Below are 21,749 nucleotides of genomic sequence, written 5' to 3'. Positions count from 1 at the left end.
CGTCGCTATTTGCGTCGCTATCTGCGTCGCTATAAGCGTCGCTATAGGCGTCGCTATATAGCGACGCTTATAGCGACGCCTATAGCGACGCTTATAGCGACGCTCTCACAGAAGAGTATAGCGACGCATATAGCGACGCTACAGAGCCATAAATAGCGACGCTTATAGCGACGCCTGAGAGAATATTTTTTTGGTGGCAGGGCATTGAATGCCCTGCCACCCATCAACCATATTGTACTTGATTCACTTTTTAAAAAAAGTGCAAAGGTAAATAATAGACCCAAAATAGTCACCCACAAGACGCATTGTTTGCAAAATTGACAATTGTACACATCATAGACAAACTGAATTGATTGGCAAATGTAATAATGACAATTGTACAACATCATAGGCATAAAGAATTGATTGGCAAAAGGAATTGCGGTGACAAATGTAATAATATACATGGTTCAAAAAGACGTATAAAATCCGTCTCATGATACATAAGCTATGAGAAACCCTAAACTAATGCTATCTAGCTACGGCTAAACTGACGTCGTCTAATCAGACGTCTCATCGCGTCCAAGCGGCGTATCTGTCGGATTCTGCAAAAAAAGACAATAAGACAGTTTTCAGTAAGTATAAACATATAACGACATTTATAAAACAATACAAAAAATAAAAAAGAGTAAACCGTAATACTAACCATGCCGCTGCGAGAACTGAGAATGTCCATCAGGGCGTTTAAGCCCTTCCTGCCTGCGTACTCGCGCTCGTACGGTGTGGGATCACGTCCTGTCATCGACCACTGTCAAAACATACAAAGATTTCATTATGTTAGAACTAAAAAACTCATAAACCCTAAACTATCGAACATGCATAAAGAGCAATGTGAAAAGACTTACAAAATCGGCCTCAAATGATGCCCATCCACCGCTCCCCAAGTGGTGCGAGCTCCCTGCCTCTACTCGCGCTCTGGCTGCATCTTTTTGTTGCTTCCACTTGTCGAGATTCTCGCGCGCTGCTTTCTTCGCATTCTTCCAATCTTCTTTGGCCAGCCAATCTGGCCTATTCCACCCATTCTTGATTGCTTTTTGCACTTCGGAACGCTTGTGTTTGTAGTATTCGCGCATTCGAATCTTCATCAGGTCTTCATTGAAGCGCTGATCCCGTGTTGGAACGGGAAACTCATCATGAAGTATGCTGATGACTCTGTTTTTTAAATCACTTGGTACTTCACTCCATTTGTTTAGTATATAGTGTCTAAACAGCTGAGAGCAAAGACCACGCATGCGCGAGATCACCTTCTTGCCGTCATCATCCATGATGATGCCGCCGCTGATGTCGACGGAGTAAGGCAAGCCCTCTGGCCGGTGACGCGTGAACCTGGGTGTCCCGGCAGGGGTCTCTAGCGGCGTGTCGATGGGGGTACGGACGTCAGGTGTCTCCACCGGCGTCTGGGCCCCGAAGCGAGGAGTGTCGAGTGGGGTGGCTCCTGGCGGAGTAGGTAGAGGTGTGTAGCTTCTAGGAACAGTCAGCCGTGCAAAACCTGGCGTAGACGGCGATGCTGTGGCTGGTGTGGGGGCGGGCAAAGAAGGGGAGGGTAAAGAGCCTCGTCGAACACGAGGCGGTGTGGAGGCATCGGTGGCGGAATCCCCACAACAACCGCCACCGCCACCACTAGAGCGCCGGTGTCTAGAAGAGTGTGACGCTCGTCTCGTCGACGCCGAAGCTTCGGAGCGCGCCGAATGCTCCGAAAGAGAGGGAGATGCGGATGGTGTAGGAACGCGCGATGATGCGCCAGAGCGATGACGCTCCACGTACCACTGTCTCTGCTGCGGTGACAAAGAAGAAAGAAACTCCTCATCATCCATACCTGCATTAAACACACGAATATTTAAACTTAATATTGAATGAATAGAGTAGACAATGACGCAAATACTATTAAATACAATGACGTAATGACGCATATAAATACAATGACGCAATGAATCGAGTGGTAGAAGAGGCAAGTCGAAAACTCAGAATTTTCAATCAAAAGAGCTAGAGCTTTTACAGCACGGAGCAAAATTGTTCAAATACAATATTTGTGGCTTTAAGAGATCTCTCTCTCATCCTCGCATAACTCAGCATAACTTCCTATATCTATATAGAGCTCTCCGTTTAAACACATATCCTCTGTTTCATTTTGTAGCTCCTCTGCATGCACCCCATATAGAGCAGTAGCATCTTGATGCTCGTCTGGCACCACCGCAGCGGCTTCTGATTGAGCATCTTCTCTGATCTCCTCCATTGATGTCGTTGTGATTGGCACATGGTAGCCTTCATACGTCCTTGCACTACGAGGGGCTACCTCTATGACGTACCACCAGTTTGATGTAGACTTTGTAGGATGAAATACTACCTGCCAGAGCCACATAACTTACATGAGAGCTTTCAAGCACATAACTTGTAAAAGGGGGATGTTAACTATTTATATACTTACTTGTTCACAATGCTCGGGTAGTACGAAAGTGTCTCTTAGGTCAGTCCATTTCTTAGTAGAATCCACCTCAAGAAAACCAGACTCTCCTCTACGCACAGTAGCGTTTCGACCCTCCATGATTATCTTGAACCATTGCACGTCGAACAAGTCGACAAAAAATCCTCTGTAATCGATCCTCAAAATCTCTTGCAGCGTGCCGAAGTAAGTGAGTTCCGCCACCACGGGATCTGCATCAGAGGAACGTCGTCGACTAGACTGTTCAAATTTTGCCATGATTCCACAATCTTGAGTAAAACGCTTTTTGTCGATTCGTTCCACCCTAAAATGTCGACCTTTACACCATGCTGCTGTGTATGACTTATACTACAACGAACAAAGATTATGAGTGGCCGTTCAAACGTTTATAAATAAAGTCACTTGCTAGTCGTACATTGCAAACTTACCTTGGTCGCGCAACCCCGAGAGTACTCCCACTCTTCTTCAGTCACTTCGTCACCGCATTGTTGTGCGCTTTTCAATTGGTTGTGCAACCATCTTAAGCTCATGAAGGTTGGTAGGCTCTCCAGAACCGCTGGATAGTGCATCGGTGGTCGTCTTCCCCGTCTCCACTCGATTCGTGCCCTTTGTCGCTCTTGCTTTGCATCCTCATATTGTGAAATCCACTTTTGCATCACTGGATTGTGAAGCATGCAAAATCGGTTGATTTTAGCCTCTAGATCTTCCGTCATCTTCTTCTCAACACCGAGATTGCACATGACAATCCCAGATATGCGCTCATCATCTATGGTTCGCCATAGCGTATCCCGGGATTTATCAAATCCGTCTAACCACTCTCCAATGTACACTAGGGACTCTGATACCAACCAACCTTCTGCCATGCTACCCTCCGGACGTGCCTTTTGACGCACATATCCCTTAAGCGTTTTCATGAAACGCTCTAAGAAGAACATCCATCTGGAATGAACTGTGCCAGCTATTTCCACCTCATCAACTATGTGAATAAGAAGATGCACCTGAATGGTTAGCATTGTAGTAGGAAAATGTTTCTCAAACATGCACACAAGCTCCGCAGCCTGCGAATACGTCTATTGGGTTGCAAGATTGCTGCTTGTTGGCCAGCGTCAGAGTCCGACGAGTTATAATTGGCAACAACTCGATCTATAATAGATGGATCGAACTCGCCAAATTCACGAACGTGCTGCAAAGAAACACGTCTTGTCCGTCGCACAGCATGCTTGCATTGATTACAAGGACATAAGACCCTCGTTGAGAGATAGGTGTTTCGGTTGGACGGTCCCACATCCTCGTCGCTACTCATAATGAGGATAAAAAACTTATAACCTAGACAACAAATTTAATATTCTATTGGCATTCTTCATCTTATCTCTCTCTCTCTCTCTCTCTCTCTCTCTCTCTCTCTCTCTCTCTCTCTCTCTCTTTACCTCACATTCTCTAGTCATGTCCAATCCCCGCACACCTCGGTCTAGAGGTGCACGGAGATCAGAACCACCGGGTTATAATCTCGTCTTTATTGGTCAATACCTATATTTGTGGGTACAAGAAATCTAGACACCCACGTCTACATGATACTGCATGTAGTGGACAAAATCCCTTTGCCTCTTCTCTAGCTGTAGCACTTCACTTCATCTTAACATCTTTTCACAGTAGATCTTTTCACTGTTCGTCTAACTCTAAACCCTAAACCGTAAGTAATTCTTGCGTGGACTCGATCTAACGTAAATAAGCGTAAATCTAAATAAACGTAAATCTAACTAAAAATAAAGCTAAATCTAATTTAACGTAAGTCTAATGACTAGAGGTTGTCTAGATGGTCATTGTGTCGGGGATGTAGTGACTCTTGCCGCCCTGAAGATCCACCTTCTTCCCTATCTTCTGAAGACATTTCACCAGTACTTTTGGATCGACGGAGCCCACTATGAGTGAAGACAGCAATACCCTATATTCCATTGAGGGCTTTCTTCACCCGCTTCATGCAGGCATCGCAGTCTATGGAGACCCGCATCTAATCTAATATAACATAAATCTAAATCTAGCTTAAATAAATGTAAATCTAGTTAAAAATAAACCTAAATCTAATTTAATGTAAGTCTACATATAACCTAATCTTTAACGTCTTTTAAAATAGTTTCCTACGACGTTATAACTCTCTTCTTCCTGTGTGTGTGCGCGTGTGTGGATGTGTGTGCCAATAAAAAGAGATAAATGGTATAACCTTTCTATCACCCATGCCAAGTGTGATAGATTGATTATGCCATTTCTCTCTTGAATAATAGGTCTTCAGTTCAACTCCTCGTCGGCTAGATCTTTAGGTCTTTTAATTTTAATTAGTTTCCTACGACGCTCCCTTAGTTTCTCTTTCTTTCTCTCTCAATGTGTGTGCGTTTTTTTGGATCGTATGCATGTTTTCTTTCTCTTTTCCTCTCTCAATGTGTGCGTTTTTTGTTTATGCATGTTCTCTCTCTCTTTTCCTCTCTCAATGCGTGCGTTTTTTGTTTATGCATGCTCTCTCTCTCTTTTTCTCTCTCAATGTGTGTGTGCATTCTTTGTTTATGTATGTGTGTGCGTTTTTGCACTCTCTCTCTCTCTCTCTCTCTCTCTCTCTCTCTCAAAAACACTATATGTGTGTGTGTATGTGTGTGTGTGTGAGAGAGAGCGCGATGGAGAGAGAAAGAGGGGAAGGGAACATGAGAATGAGGAGAGGGAAGGAGCATACCTGGCTCTCCTTCCTCTCCTCGTGTGTGTGTGTGTGTGTGTGTGTGTGTGTGTGTGTAAAAGAAAAAGAGAGAGAGAGAGAGAGAGAGAGAGTGAGGGAGAGCGTTACCTGTTCTTTGCTTGAGGGCGCCGAAAAACTCAGATCTGAGATCTGAGTTTTTGGGCGCGCTCGGTTATTTTTTTACCCCAGCTGGCGTCGCTATGAGCGTCGCTATGAGCGTCGCTATGAGCGTCGCAAATTTCTTTGTAAATTTGCGACGCTCATAGCGACGCTCATAGCGACGCTCATAGCGACGCCGGGAAATTTTTTTTTTGAGCGTCGCTGTGTGAGCGTCGCTAATGTGAAGAGCCTCTTGTAGTGATTTATCACGACAAAGATTAAACTAGGGTATAAAATTTGAATATATGATTAAAAATTTACACATTGATTTTTTTCAAACATTGGATTCTCTATAGTATCCAATGTTGAAAGAATCCAAAGTGTGTCTACAACCTATAAAAGAGTCTTGCAAAGCCTTGAGTGCTAATGTAATGGAATTAGCCTATTCAACTTGAGAATAGCGGAAATTAATGAGAATACTTTCGAGAAATAACTTTGTGAGCATAGCGGGTAGACATAATTGAAGATAGCAACATAATCATAGCAATTAGTTAACTTGGCATGAACAATACTTTTGCAAGAGAGAGAATTTAGAGAACATGACAACAGTTGAGGACCGGATTTATGTGGAGCCGGTCCCCCCTCCAATAGGCATTTGTATTATGATTTCTCCCATTAAGAGAGACTTGTTACAATACATTCTTTGTGTTCCTTGTGACCTAGGTGATGCAATGAAGATGGAAAGCTTCATGCATCACAATCATAGCATAACATGAACTTGAAGAAAGCTTTAATTGTCCCAAGCCTCAGTCCCAAGACCTCAAACACCTTCGAAGGTGGAGAGAGCTAGCAGGGAATGAGGGTAGGGAAGAGGAAGAAGAAACATTTCATAGGAGAAAGAACTAGTTCCTCACTTATCATACTCTTGTTGCTAGCATACATAATAGCATAGTAATGAAGAAGAAGGAGATGACAAGCTCAAGCATTGAAGCATGGCTCTTGGTTGGATTTTCACTCCATAGCCAAGAGTGTTGGTGTAGGCTCTCAACCTCTACTTGCTTGGAGAGGGAGCTCTTGCACTTTGCATAGCACACAATGAGAGTGATTGTGAGTGTGTGTGGGTGAGTATACCCCTCAAGAAAGCCCCTAGCTAGCTTGGTTCGACCCCCCCTTGTAGCTCATGCTTGAAGCTCATTGGACCCTCCCAGGCCTAGCCAATCATGAGCAGGAGGCATTACAAGCAGTAGGGGTAGCCTTGAGACAAGTGTCCCCCTTTCCTTTTTGAGAGAGAGGGTTAGATAAATGCTAAAACAATTAGATAATTCGTGTAATTTATCATTGGACCCCTTTGAAGCTTAGCCAATAGGCTTCAAGCAACACATGAAGGTAACATGGGTAGGGGCCTGACATGTGTCCTTGCTGCCTCTTCAAAAGTTGGGGCTTCCCTTGTGTATGTGAGTGGGTGTTCTCTCTCTAACCCCTAGGAAAATGGCTCGCCCCCCCTCTTGTAGGAATGCTTTTGACTTTAGGTGATCAAGCACCTTACTCACCAAGCATGCACTTGAACTAGGGGGTGTTCCCACAAGCATCTCATGCAAGCTTCTCAAGGCACCTCAAGTACCTTAATCATGCAGCAAGTCAAGCACCTCAAGCATGGAGCCAGTCAAGCACCTCAAGCATCTTAATCAAGCACCTCAAGCATGACAAACACCTCAAGCACGACAAGCACCTCAAGCAAGACAAGCACCTCGAGCTTGGGCCGGGTTCCCACCTCAAGCTCAGCCCTAGCTTACCTAAGGTCAAAGGACTTTTACACACATTTATTGGAGGTCTTCAATGAAGCTAACCCTAAGGTCTTATGCTCCATTGGTTAGCCTTGCTCTTTGATAGACCATCTCCCTTTTGGGCCCCTTTACCATTGGCCCCGTGTTGAGATAGATCTATAAGCACATATCTATATCTTAACACTTGTTCCCATTTATTCTCCCACATTAAGTGATCAATTTAATATGTTAAAATCATTTGGGTTGGTAAGATATTAGATTTTATGACAGCTAATAAGATATTAGTGTGTGTATTGACTAATAAGAGATTATTGTGTTTATGATTAGTGTGACCGATTGCGCGATCACTTGGACGGTCATTGGGGCCTAATACGTCACCTACGACTTAATCATGGAGGTATGTTTCTGTTTTTGTGTTGATTGTTGTTTAATTTAACATAATTAGTGTGTGTTTTAGTGTTGGCTTGTTTAATTGGCTTGTGCACACAGTAATTAGTGTGTGTTAACATACACTAATTAGTGTGTGCACAAGACAATTACACAAGCCAATGCACACACTAATTAGTGTGTGTTAACATACACTAATTAGTCTGTGCACAAGACAATTACACAAGCCAGTGCACACACTAATTAGTGTGTACACTAAAACACACACTAATTAGTGTGTTCATTAGTGCGTGCACACACTAATTAGTGTATGCATTGACTTGTGTAATTGGCTTGTGCACACACTAATTAGTGTGTGTTAACATACACTAATTAGTGTTGTGTGCATTGGCTTGTGTAATTGGCTTGTGCACACACTAATTAGTGTGTGTTAACATACACTAATTAGTGTGTGCATTGGCTTGTGTAATTGGCTTGTGCACACACTAATTAGTGTGTTTTAACATACACTAATTAGTGTGTGCATTAGATTGTGCACACACTAATTAGTGTGTGTTAACATACACTAATTAGTGTGTGCATTGGCTTGTGTAATTGGCTTGTGCACACACTAATTAGTGTGTGTTAACATACACTAATTAGTGTGTGCATTGGCTTATGTAATTGGCTTGTGCACACACTAATTAGTGTGTTTTAACATACACTAATTAGTGTGTGCATTAGATTGTGCACACATTAATTAGTGTGTGTTAACATACAATTATTAATGTGTGCATTAGTGTGTGCACACACTAATTAGTGTGTGCATTGGCTTGTGTAATTGGACTATGCATTGCCAAATTCCATTGATCAATGCACACACTAATCACATACTAAATAGTGTGTGTATTGGCCAATCCAATTGGCTTGTACACACACTAAATAATGTGTGTATTGGCCAATCCAATTGACCAATGCACACCTAATTAGTGTGTAAATTGGCCAATCCCATTGACCAATGCACACACTAATTAGTGTGTACATTGACCAATCCCATTGGCCAATGCACACACTAATCACACACAAATTAGTGTGTGTTGATGAGCACTAATTAGTGTGTGAATTGGCCAATCCCATTGACCAATGCACACACTAATCACACACTAATTAGTGTGTACATTGACCAATCACATTGGCCAATGCACACACTAATCACACACAAATTAGTGTGTTAATGAACACTAATTAGTGTGTGAATTGGCCAATCCCATTGGCCAATGCACACACTAATCACACACTAATTAGTGTGTACATTGATCAATCACATTGGCCAATGCACACACTAATCACACAAATTAATGTGTGCATTGACTAATCACATTGGCCAATCACATTGGCCAATGCACACACTAATAATACACTAATTAGTGTGTGCATTGACCAATCACATTGGCCAATGCACACACTAATCACACACTAATTAGTGTGTGTTAACACACACTAATTAGTGTGTGCATGGTCAATCCCAAATTTAACATATTAGGTTATGCAAGTAATAAATTTAAAAAATTTGACAAATCTAACAAGTTTAGATTTTGCAAGTAACTAATAATTAACAAATTTAAGTTTTGGTGTGTCTTTACTTACACTAATTAGTGTGTGTAAAGAACACATGCATTAATTAGTGTGTAAAGAACGTACACGTGCACTCATTAGTGTGTGTAATTAGTGTGTGTGTATGCATGTGTGTGCATGCGTGTGTATGAGTGTATGCATGTGTGTATGCATGTGTGCGTATGCGTGTGAAAAACTCAAAAAACATAACAACAGAACTTACATAGAATTGAAGCGCTTGTTGGGAGAGGGTAGGAGAGTGGAAAAGTAGAGATGGTGAAGAGTAGAAGAGTAGAGATGGAGAAAGAGCTCAAGGTTGTGAGGTTCGCGCTCTCGGCTTCTGTGAGCCTAGGTTCAAAGAAGGAATGCAGAGCAACAGAATTCCACATAAATTTTTGAGGCATTTTCCACTCATCCCTTGCATCCAACACATGTTTAGATCGAAGGGTACGAGCGAGCTTTTGAGTTGGCATGCAAAACATCGCTCCACAGATGGTATTATGAGAGTGCCAGCTGACGCACCAACGTGGAAGCACATAGAGGACACATGGCCAGAGTTCAGGGATGAGCCTCGTCACCTGAGGATTGGGTTAGCTAGTTATGGAGTGAATCCATTTGGGCACCGCTCTACTTCATGGAGCACTTGGCCGGTGGTTGTTGTAAACTACAATATTCCGCCTTGGGAGGCAACAAAAAAGGGAAACATTTTACTATCACTTCTCATTCCAGGAAAGCACAAGGTAAAAAGAATGGATGTATATCTGCAGCCTCTTATTGATGAGCTTCAAGAACTATGGAGAGGCATAGATGTCATTGACATTTCACGGCCACCACGAGACCGCAAAGCCGTCATCAAGTGCATCCTCATGTGGACCATGCATGATTACCCAGGATTTGGAGAGGTATCTGGTAAGTATGCACATGTTAATTGTACTCTTTGCTTTAGGTTTATCGTCTCATGTGTAATGTTTGTTTACCTCTTGGCAAGATTGGCAACATCTGGACATAGTGTGTGTCCCACTTGTGGCCCTTCCCTTGTGACAGAGAGACCTCCTCTTCTTGGGAAGGTGATCTATCCTAACAACCATCGCTTCCTACCTCCTTCACATCGTAGATATGCTCCCCCTATCAATGGAGTGCAGCCGTTCTATTGGAACATGGCTGATTGGGCGAAGCATTGGGAGGAGCATCATGGTACCTCACCGCCTCCCAATGGGTTGCCAAAGGGTATGTCGAGGTACTCAATCGTCTTGTCGCTCCCCTATTGGGCTTCGTTGAAAATTCAGCACTTATTGGATCCTATGCATATATTCAAAAATGTTGGGCAAGCTATATGGGATCACATAATTGGCAAGAAGGATTCATTGGGTGCTAGGGAAGATTTAAGAGCCATTAGACGTCTCCCCCCTTCAGGCACGCCCCGCATGGGGGAGCGGGGAAAGATGATTCTCCCAAAAGCATCGTGGATAATGTCAAAGGCATACCAAGAGCGTACAAAGCAAGTTATTGCATCCATCAGAACTCCAACGGGATATATGCGGTCACTCAAAGGTGCTTTCACAAAAACCAAAAAGGGTGGCTCCACTCAATTGTATGGATTGAAATCCCATGATTGGCATAAAATCCTTCAGGTAAGAGTAGAACAGTTTGTGGTGTCTATGTGTCCTTATATAGGTTGACATTTACTAAGATGTTTTATTGCTTGTAGTTTGTACTTCCCATAACTATTAGTGGTTATGGGGACACTAATTATAAGGTGAAGGCTGCAATATTCAAAGTGGGTGAGATTGTGAGGTAATGGGTTTTTTTCAAGTACTATATCATGTTGTGCATGCATGAACTTTGGAATTTTTTTTCATCTACTATATAACGATTGCCCTGTAGATTTGTGAGCTCCAAGGAGATAGAAGTAGAAGCCATACCAGTAGCCCATCAGCTAGCAGTAGAGGCAATGTGTGCTATTGAGGATGCATTCCCACGTACAATCATTGTTAGCCAAATACACCTATTGCTTCACCTTGTTGAGGAGATTTCCATTTATGGGGTGGTTCACTCTAGATGGATGTTCTTCTTGGAGAGATTCTTGAAGACTTTAAAGGATTTTGTTAGATTGAGGTCACAACCGGAGGTATGCAAAATAAATACAATATGGATAGCATTTATACGCTATGGATTTACTAATAAAAATATGTGGTTTTAATGTTTTCAGGCGAGCATGGCAGAAGGTTGGGTGGTGCAATAGGCATTTGTGTATGTCTCACAGTATCTCATCACAATGGGTCCATCATTGCCTCATCTGTGGAGTGAAGAAGAGGATCCTAGGAAGCACTCAACCATTCCCAGTGGAAAAGGCTCACTCTTGGTCATGGATAGAGAGTTTCATGCCATAGTCAACAACTACTTTTTACTCAATGCCACTATCATGACCAAATGGGTCAATATGTACTTGGAAGCCCGCGCAGCTAGAGAAAGGGATAGAGATGCATGGAAGAGGTCCCATGGAGGTAGACGTGCACCTCCTTTTCCTAAAGAGCTTGAAAAATATCCTGACTTGATTCAAGTAGACTGGATCCATAATGCCATGACCAATGCCAAAGCACAAGGAGAACAAATAAGCCCTAAAGAATGAGAGTATACGCGAGGATGCTTGCGCAAGGTGAGTGTGTATATGTTATGTATGCATGTATGCAAATCACTTAATGAAATGCGATGTAACCTCTTATGCATTGTGATTGTAGGGTCTCATTTTCAACTCCATTTGGTCCGAAGGTTGACATTTTCGCACCCCCAAGATAGATGAGCGTCGGACCACTAATGATTGTGGCGTGATGGGAAACTTTGACACAACAACAGATGAGGTCAGATATTGTGGTACTATAGAGAGAATAATCAAAGTGGATTTCAGATCTTTTCACAAATTCCTCTTTGAGTGTCGATGGTTTGCGGGTGAGGTCAAAAGACATAAAAATGGGCTCATTATAGTAGATTCCACCCAATTCCATCGGGGAAAAACTGACAACTTGGTGTATCCTAGTAGTTGCGAGCAGGTAATTTAGGCTATGTGCAATTAACTTAAATTAAAAATTTAAGTTATGTATATCAGCTATTCTTAGTGTGTGACGTACAGGTCTTTTATGTGCCATCTATATATCAAAGAAGACTTTGGTATGTCATTCCAGTCACGCTGCGGGGTAGATCTATCTTTGCAGAGGCGGACATTGAGCTAGTAATTGATCCCATCATACCATCACCACAAGATGCAGAGGAAGATGTAGTAGAAGTTGAAGAAGGTCAGCCAAGCTTTGCAAATAGTCATCTTGAGGAGGAGGAAGAGGGAGAGCGCGATGATGATTCTACAGGAGGTGATGGAGAGGAGGAAGAATCTCTAAATTTGTTTATTGATTTGAATACTATGGGTCTAAATATGGATCCTAGTGCTTGTAGAGATCTTATACAAGATGAGAATTAATCAAACTCTCAATTCTTTCACTTGGTGTAGTATATGATTAATTTGCAAATGTTTCGTTATGTGCTTATGAATAGTATTTGTAATGGTTTTGTTGTGAGTTCAATGATTTATGTATAGAAATTTTAGAGTGAAAGAGAGATTAAGTGAAGTGAGCAAGCATTCTGGAGAGTATAGGAGTTGTATTGGATTCAAATGGAAACCCGCGGGAGAGGGAGGGGGAAGGGGGTCCAGCCTGTCTTAGCGGTAATGTGAGTGGCAATAATCGTGAAAATTTACGCAGTAATATTTGCGGTAAAGTGCAGCTTCAGCATCAAAAGGATTCTCTCTCCTCATTTTGAATTCCTCTCTCTTGTTTTGCGGTAATGGCCCGCGGTAAACACCACGATCTCTCATAGTGGTATTCGAAAAGTTGAAGATTATGTATGCATATTGTGGTGATTTGCTACATTCAGAGAGCTCAGATTGAGCTTTTGTCATTCTCTTGTTTTGCGCATTGATGTTTTGCTCTCAGTGAAGAGAGTGTGCGTTGATATTTTCAACACATTTATGCGCACACATTGAGAACAGTTCGTGGATGTATGCATTCTTGTGGACTCTCAAGTTCGAGAGTGGCTTCATCACAGGTTATGTGCATTGACTTATGCGATTGAGCAAATTTCGGAAAGTGTGGTGCACGGATTTGTAGAGAGATTTGCAAGTATTTATAGCATGATTGTGAGTTGAATTTTCAGCTCATTTGGATGCTCTTTGATACACATTTGGTACATTCTTGATGCTCGTTTATATTGTCATGTGGATGCACATGATGTGCGCTTTTCGGCGGATGGTATTCTTCGCCTTGCAATGGCATATGTGGGCTGATTTTCAGCTATTTTGAGCATCAATTTGTGTCACATTTTGGTTGGTTTGCATCCAAGTTTATGCTAGTATATGCTTCGCTTGTAGAGTGCGGTTGATGCACTTTGTGTTTCGGATTACATGATTGTTTTTCAAGTTTAAGGAGTTGAAACTTTGGGGCAGCTCATGTATACTTGAGTGCGAATTTTGTGCATGATTTTCTCATGGTTGTGAGCATGTTTATGGCATGTATGGTTATTATGGTTAAATAGCCAAATACTGCCGAAACTCTGCCGGATTTTTCTTGCGATTTTATTTATTTATGCACATGGTTTGCAATCGTGTTTTGATTTAATTTGGCACTCAATGGTTGCTTTGCCATAGTGTTTTGGTATCGTATTGTGAGAGTGTTTGCTCACCGGATTATGTCATCTGACATACATGTGGTAATCTCTTCAGGAGGGAGATTGTTAATGATAGTTTCATCGATTATCACATAGTGCTCTTGGATTAGAGCGCGTGTTTTGGCATCATTTGAGCGGTTTTGATCACTTTGTTTCGTTACATTGATCGCCATATTTGCTGATACTTCTCTTAGACAGTTTATGCCAGCTTATGTTGTATTTTGACAGTACTTGGTATATGAGTTAGCCAGGCTTTGTCTATTGTCAATTGATCGACTTGTGCTTCATCTTGTCACAGGTTATCGCCATGGATTTGGCATGTACATCATTGTCAGGGTTTATGCTTTTCCATACAAAGTTTGATGGTTCAAACTTTGAGCATTGGAAAGCAAGTATGCATGATGCATTGACTTAGTTGGGCCAAGTGTTTCCACTACAGGGCATGGATGCTAGGCCAAAGTCTATGACTGACGATGACTTGGATGAGCTTGCATGTCCGACGATCATGTTACACCTCGGTGAGTCTATCTATCGCATTCGGTTGGATGCATGTACAACTAGAGAGTTATGGCAAAGATTGTGCAATGCTTTTGGCACAAATGAGTCTAGAGAGATGCCTACAGTCAAAGGACGATCTTGAAGACATAGAGATGTTGTGTGTTGGCATTGTGGTCATACAGGGCATGTACGTAGGCGTTGTTTTGGATGGATGAGACAGCGCAAGAGACAACACAGGAGGGATGCTATCACTTTAGATGATGTGGGAGCAGATGTAGCGTATGTGGCTATGCATGACGGAGATGTCGCATTTTCTTTCATGTTTACTCTTGACTTTCTTATGTCGGTTTTTGATGACACGTTACCTTCGCATTGGATACTAGACGCGAGTACTAGGTTTCACGTCACGCCAAATCATGAGTGGTTTACACATATGCTAGTGGTATGCTTGGACATGTATGTCTAGCTGATGGTTCAAAGCATGACATAGTTGGTGTAGGAGATGTCAAACTATCGTTGCCGAGTGGTGCATCATATGTGTTGCGAGATGTACGACTTGTGCCAGGTTTGACACAGAGCTTGATCTCTATGAGTCACTTACGAGATAGTGGATGCCAGGTAGTGCTGGGTGGGCATTGTTTCCGATTGCATCGTGGACAGCTAGTCATAGCTAGAGGTGCTAGTGTTGGCACGATTCATGCAATGCGAGTACATCATGTGCGAGACAGCACAGTTTTTGTGAGTACGCAGTCATGCACAGAGATGAGGCATGTCTCCTTTGCGGATAGGTTGCATGATGCTTCAGTTTGTGAGCATGTTGAGCCAGTTGTGCAGATAGTTGTGCAACAGGGCATGTCATTTGTGGATACGATGACGGATATGTTGAGGCATGTCTCCTTTGCGGATAGGTTGCATGATGCTCCAGTTTGTGAGCATGTTGAGCCAGTTGTGCAGATAGTTGTGCAACAGGGCATGTCATTTGTGGATACAATGACGGATATGGATGGCTTGAGTGCTGAGGATTCAGCCGTGATTCAGTCATTCATGAATATGCTTAGGCCAGAGGCTGATGTATGTGAGTTAGAGCCAGGCATGGCTCTTACCACACAGGGTTCAGGACAGACAGATGCTCTTGGTGCGCATGTGACATGCGATGGACACAAGGATGGATTCCAGGGAACAGAGTTCGGGTGTCAGGGTGATTACCATGAGTGGAGTTCTGAGCCAGATTTGACTGAGATGGTTAGATTGGCAGATACTGCTAGGATTGCATCAGCATTCAGGAGTCTCATGTACGAGATACTCATCTCGAGACCCGACATTGCATTTGTAGTAGGTGCATTTGCAGTGGGAGCAATTAGTGACGTTGGCCTTGAGCATAGGGGTACTTTGCAGCGTATGGTGAGACACCTGCAGGATGTGTGCAGCTTTGGTGAGGAGTATGGTGTCGATCACTCTATATTTCCTCTACAATTAGAGCTGGATGCACATGGATTTAGTGAGCCAGTGGGTGTTGGCTGAGGTCATACTTGTGATGGCCTTGTACAGGTTTTGTACGGTATCGTGCGATGGCACGTTCATAATGTGAAATTAAAGTATCTACCCACTCTTAATGTTTATGACATGTGGGACCAAATGCTACAATGTACATAGTGTGATATATGCGAAACGCCGTTATGATGAACTTTCAAGAACTGAAAAGGCTACTCTAAACTCGGAGAAGACAGAGCTCTTTTTGCAAGCCGCAGGTAAAGAGATTCAAGAGAAGTTAGAGCTACTACTTGAGGATAAGGATGCGGAACAGGGTTTACAGACTGATTGGAATGAGGTCGAAGACGCCATTTCACTGCTAGCTTAGCGACAACAATGAAGAGACAAGATGATAGTCAACCCTACTCAATCCCCAAGTGTTCCCGAGAGTCCTATAAAGCCTGTGATTGTGGTTCCAAAGAGTGACAAATCCATCCTAGATGATATTGTCAAAGGAATTAAAGAGCTCAAGTTAAAGCTTACAAGGCTAGAAGAAAAGGGGCAACCATCAGGTCAATCTACAGGGCAACGACCGCAAATCAGAGAAGGCTTTGTCAATAGATGCATATGGTGTGATAGTACTGACCATGGAAGGAGGGATTGTGAAAGCTTTAAAGACGCTTTGACAAAGGAGCTCATTTTCTTTAAAGATTGAAAAATTCACTTAAGTGAAACAGGTAAGCTCTTGGGAACAAACTTTGGCAAAGGCGGGATGAAGAAACTAGTTGAGGACATGGCTATTAGCCATGCCAGCTCAATGGTTGAGGCAGCCGCCTATGGGTTGAAGGTGGATCCTATGAAGAAAAAAGGATCATTCAAGGTTGGAGAAGAGGAATCTAATGGTATTGGAGAGCTATGGCCATGCGCTATAGAGTCTGCTATGAAGGGTAAAATGACTACAGAGGTTTTACATGAAGTTGGAGATTGCATTCGGCTTGAAACAGGTTGGAATGACCCTGTGGACTCTTTGTCAGTGCATGCATATATTTCCAAATGTCAAGCAAATGAGGCCATTGTTGAAGAGAAACATAGGCGTGAGAATGGGGATGAAGGGCCTTCAAAGCAGGCAACAAGGAGTGGAGGTAGAAATGACACAGTGCCTCCTAGATCACCTTCCCCGCAACAGATGCCTGTCCCCAAAGTGCCTATGCAAGAAGACTCTAAAGAAAAGAAGAAGGATGCAACAAAATCCAAAGCAAAGGGTCCGGCCTACAAACTCCAATCTGATATAGAGGCAGCAACGGATCTCAAAAAGGTTTTGAAAGAGAGGATTCTAAACAGTAAGGTGGAATTTACTTTGGGCGAGGTCCTTGGTATAGAAAAGCGGGAATTCCACGAAGAAATAATTGATATCATAAAGAGGAAGCGGCAGTCTCTTACTGAATCTATCCATGTATAGGGTTAAGAAGAGACTTTAAATGCACAGGGTGTACAGGTCTATGGCAAACAAGGTGATGAAACTATTGTTGGATGCTACAAGTCTAGGGGAGGAGTAAAACACGTTCTCTTCTTGGATGATGAAGATGAAGTGGAGACCACTCACAAGAGCTACTACTTGAATAGTCACTGGGCAAGAGAAACTAATGAGACGTTGGTAAAAGTGGGAGACTTAGAAGAGCCATACATTGCGTTGATAGATCATGGGTCGGAAATTAACCTCATGTCAAAGAGTCTTTATCAAAAATGAAAATGGCCAATTGATATAAATCATGGATGGATGATTCGTGCAGCAAACAACTCATCAGGGGAGTTGTACGGAGCTTGTCCAAATGTAAAGGTGACTATTGGGGATGTGAAAGATGACCAAAATTTCTTTGTACAAGAGATGTCTACATATCCTCTTATCCTTGGGCAGCCATACATCACTGCTACTCGCATGGAAACCAAGGTGATGGATGATGGGTCAGCTTATGCAAGAATAAGGAGTAGGGATGGAAAGCGTGCAGTACAGTTCCTTACTGTTTGTGTAGACCATGAAAGGAACCATGAATGTCTTAGAGAGCAACCCTTGCCAAAGACAAACAAAGAGTTCAAGGACTATAGGGATATGAGGGGTTTTAGCCATGTACCATTGTAGAGCGGGATTGCAGTGGTACAAGAAGAGAAGGGTTCTCGCATGATGTATATGCAAAGGATACATTTCCTACAAGTTTTGTAGGATTCTGAGACTATGGATCTATTGCTTTTACAGAGTGTGAGGACTTAAAGTGGGGTGAACGACAATATGTAAATAATGTACAAAGAGGTTTGAAGATGGATGGTTTGCTAGAAGATGATGAATGCATTGCAGGTGTGTTTGATGAGTGTTCGTTTGTGGATACTATGCAAGATTTGGAGTCTTTAATGGATTGCAATTTGCATATGGGAAGTGAGGTTGTGAAAGTATGCTCAATAGAAATGTACAAGGTCATTGAGGATTTCAAAAATGCTCAAGGTGTTGATGTACGAGTGGAGACTAAGTATAAGTCCGTGGCAAAGAAAGTGAAACCAGTGGCATTACCTCTACCAAAAGATTGCACAAATAAGATGGAGCAAGCTGCTTTGCAACCTAGCCTTCGTAACCCAAGCAAGATTGGACACAAGTTCACAAAGGATTCTTTGAAAGAGTTAAAGGTTGGTTGCGAGGACAGTTTGATAAAAGCTGAAAAGATATGCTTTGAAGACATGCTTGCCAAACATGAAAAAGCTTTTGCATTTGAGCCTTATGAGATAGGGTGTGTTGATCCATCCATTGTTGCTCTTATGGTGATCTTCACTATCCCTCATGTACCTTGGAACTTGAGACCTATTCCTGTTCCAAAGGCTCATTTGCCAAAACTCATTGAGTTGCTTAATGAAAAGATCAAGATGGGTATCTTGGAGCCTTCTTGTGCTCCATATTCAAACAGGTGGTTCACTGTTCCAAAGAAAAATGGTTCTTTACGCTTTATTCAAGATATGCAACCTGTAAATAAGGTGACAATCAAAAATGTGGGTATAGGGCCAATTGTCGATGAGTTTGCAGAGGCATTTGCAGGAAGGGAAATATATTCTATGGGAGATTTGTACTCAGGGTATGATCAGTTCCAACTAGCAATGGAAAGCAGGAACTTGACTACCATGAGGACACCCTTGGGTTTAGTAAGGATGTGCACCTTACCTCAGGGGGCAACAAATTCAGTTGCACACATGATGAATGGTATGAACAAAGTCCTACGTGACTTCATACCGCAAACTACAATGCCTTTCCTTGATGATGTGCCAATCAAAGGATGTGATGTAAGTGATAGAGATGTGTCTCTAGACTCGAGGGGGTGTTGAAAGTATGTGGCAAACCATATCATTGATTGTGATAATATTTTGTCAAGGTTGGAAGAGGTGAACCTTACCTTGTCTGGCCAAAAGTCAGTATTTGGTGTGAATGAAGTTCTTATTGTGGGACATATGTGCGGGCCATATAGTAGAAGGCCTTGTCCTGCAAAGATTGATGTAATCCAGAGAATGAAAGAGAAATGTATAAATGTCACTGAGGTTCGAAGGTTCTTGGGTGCATGCCTGTTTTATGTTATCTGGATTCCGCATTATGCACATGTAGCAGAGCCTTTGTATCAGCTTTTGAGAAAGAACAAAAAGTTTCAATGGGAAGAAATGCATACCCATGCCATGAGGAAATTAAAGAAGTTGCTGCTTATGTCTCCAACTTTGAGGAAAGAAAACTATGAATTTGGAAGATACGTAATTGTGACAGTGGATACTAGCCCCACAGGAATTGGATGGGTGATTGGGCAAGATGATAATGATGGCAAGCGATATGTAGTGACGTTTGGAGCAAAAGTCCTAAGTGCTCGTTCAACGCAACTATCCACAGGTAAAATGAGAGTTATGGGGAGTAGTCACAGCTTTGAAATGTGATAAAGAGTATTTAATAGGAGCAAATGTAATAGTGGAGAGTGATTGTCTACCCCTTCTTGGAATGATCACAAGTTGCTCAACTCCCGACATTGCTATGTTGAGATGGATTGCCTACATAAAGTCCTTGAACCTAGAATTTAAGCATATTGCAGGGAAAGATAATCCAGTTGCGGATATGCTTTCAAGAGCAAGGTATGAAAATGAAGAATACATGGTTGTCGAGGGCGCCGATGATGTAGGCACATAGTTCTATAGTATCTCTCATGCCAAGGGTGATCATGTTTGCCTGTCAAATGCACTTGAGTCATTTATAGAGGACCTATATCAAGGTGACTAGTTGCTCATTGGAGGCTATCTGAGCACTTTGACAAGGCAAGAAGGGTGGACTGATCAAGAGTTCAAAAGAATAGGTAGAAAGGCCTATGGATACTTTTTGAAAGATGGGTACTTGTGGAAGCATCCAAAACAAAGAAATGGAATGTCGATGAGAGTCGTGAATGATAAGGACGCTCAAAATGAGCTTATGAAAAAGTTTCATGAGAGTCTTTATGTTGGACATAGAGGTGTATGGGCCACCTTTACTAAAATGAAAGAGAGGTATTGGTGGAAAGGTATGTATAAATATGTATCTCACTTTGTGGAATCATGTGAAAACTGTCAAATGTATTCAAATGTACGTCATCGTGATGGATTGCACCCTACTTACCCATTGGCCATGCATTACAAGTGGGTAGTAGATCTGGTTACAATGCCATTGGGCTTATGGCAAATGAGATACATAGTGCTTGCACGAGAAGACTTAACCAACCAAGTCGAAGGTCGTGCTCTAAGAACAAAAAGCACAGAAGGGATATGTAAGTTCCTCTTGGATGATGTAATTATCCGTTATGGATGTGTTGGGAAAATAACAACGGACAGGGGTGAGTTGGATGCTGACAAAGCAATGGAGTTTTTCTCTAGGTTGGGCATTAAACTTGCTCTCACTACTGCATATAATCCTGAGGAAAATGGTAAATCGGAGCGTGGGCATCCTCCTATCATTAAAGCTTTAGCTAAGGCCTGCAAAGGTAAAATGAGAGAGTGGCCTAGGTTGTTGCCTTATGCTTTATGGGCTGATTGTACAACTCATAGCTCGGTTACTGGTTATATGCCTTTTGAGTTGCTGTATGGCTAGAAACCTATAATGCCAATTGAGGATGTAATTCCCACATGGAATGTATTACCTTGGGAAGATCGAATGATTAGGGAAGACCTTCTTTCTTTGCGCATACAACAGTTAGAAAGAAGGCCCCAAGATATTGAGATTGCAGTAGCACGATTAAAAGATGCAAGGTTAAATAAAGACAGATTTGATAAGAGACATAGGCTCAGACCTAAAGCTATTGAGGAAGGTGATTGGGTGTTGGTGTATGACAGTAGTCTTGAAGACCAACATTCAACAATAAGAAAGCTTTCAAAGAGATGGTTTGGTCCTTATGTGGTTCAGCATGTACATGGGAATGGAACTTATACCTTGCATGAATTAGATGGGACAAAAATGAAGGTTCCCATTGCAGGGAAAAGAATCAAGTTATTCAAAAGAAGAGGTGATACAGATCCCTTTCATTCACAGGAAGGTCAAAATGAAGGGTCTGATGAAAATGGTATGGATGTGGATGAAGAACAAGAGGATGATGCGTTAGATTATGTTGCAAGTGATGATGAAATCGACATGTATGTTGACTTAAATGAAGACTGGACCTACACAAGATATCTGTGGCACATGCCGGAGGATGTGCAAGTTTAGAGGGGGTGGATATCATGCGATGGCACGTTCATAATGTGAAATTAAGGTATCTACCTCACTCTTAATGTTTATGATATGTGGGACCAAATGCTACAATGTACATAGTGTGATATATGCGAAAATGAATGTCACGGTTGAAGTTGTGTGATGGCACGTTCATAATGTGAAATTAAATTATCTACCTCACTCTTAATGTTTATTATATGTGGGACCAAATGCTACAATGTACATAGTGTGATATATGCGAAAATGAATGTCACGGTTGCAGTCGTG

At 42.2% G+C, this 21,749-nt stretch overlaps 1 protein-coding gene across 1 annotated transcript; it reads right to left on the bottom strand.

The window, feature by feature from the left end:
* Positions 1-344: 344 nt before the first annotated feature.
* LOC147448413 (uncharacterized) lies at positions 345-1,124 on the bottom strand. Its single transcript, XM_086522768.1, has 3 exons — positions 885-1,124; positions 686-787; positions 345-584 (listed from the first exon to the last, which is right to left on the bottom strand). The coding sequence occupies exons 1-3, from the start codon at positions 1,122-1,124 to the stop codon at positions 540-542; spliced, it is 387 nt and encodes a 128-aa protein (XP_086378894.1). The 3' UTR covers positions 345-539.
* Positions 1,125-21,749: the final 20,625 nt, after the last annotated feature.

Source organism: Adiantum capillus-veneris, chromosome 10, assembly GCF_014529385.1.
Source record: "Adiantum capillus-veneris isolate H3 chromosome 10, ASM1452938v2, whole genome shotgun sequence".
Lineage (NCBI taxonomy): Eukaryota > Viridiplantae > Streptophyta > Polypodiopsida > Polypodiales > Pteridaceae > Adiantum > Adiantum capillus-veneris.
The sequence above is the reverse complement of the archived record's forward strand: the minus strand, read 5'-3'. Positions and strand labels throughout refer to the sequence as shown.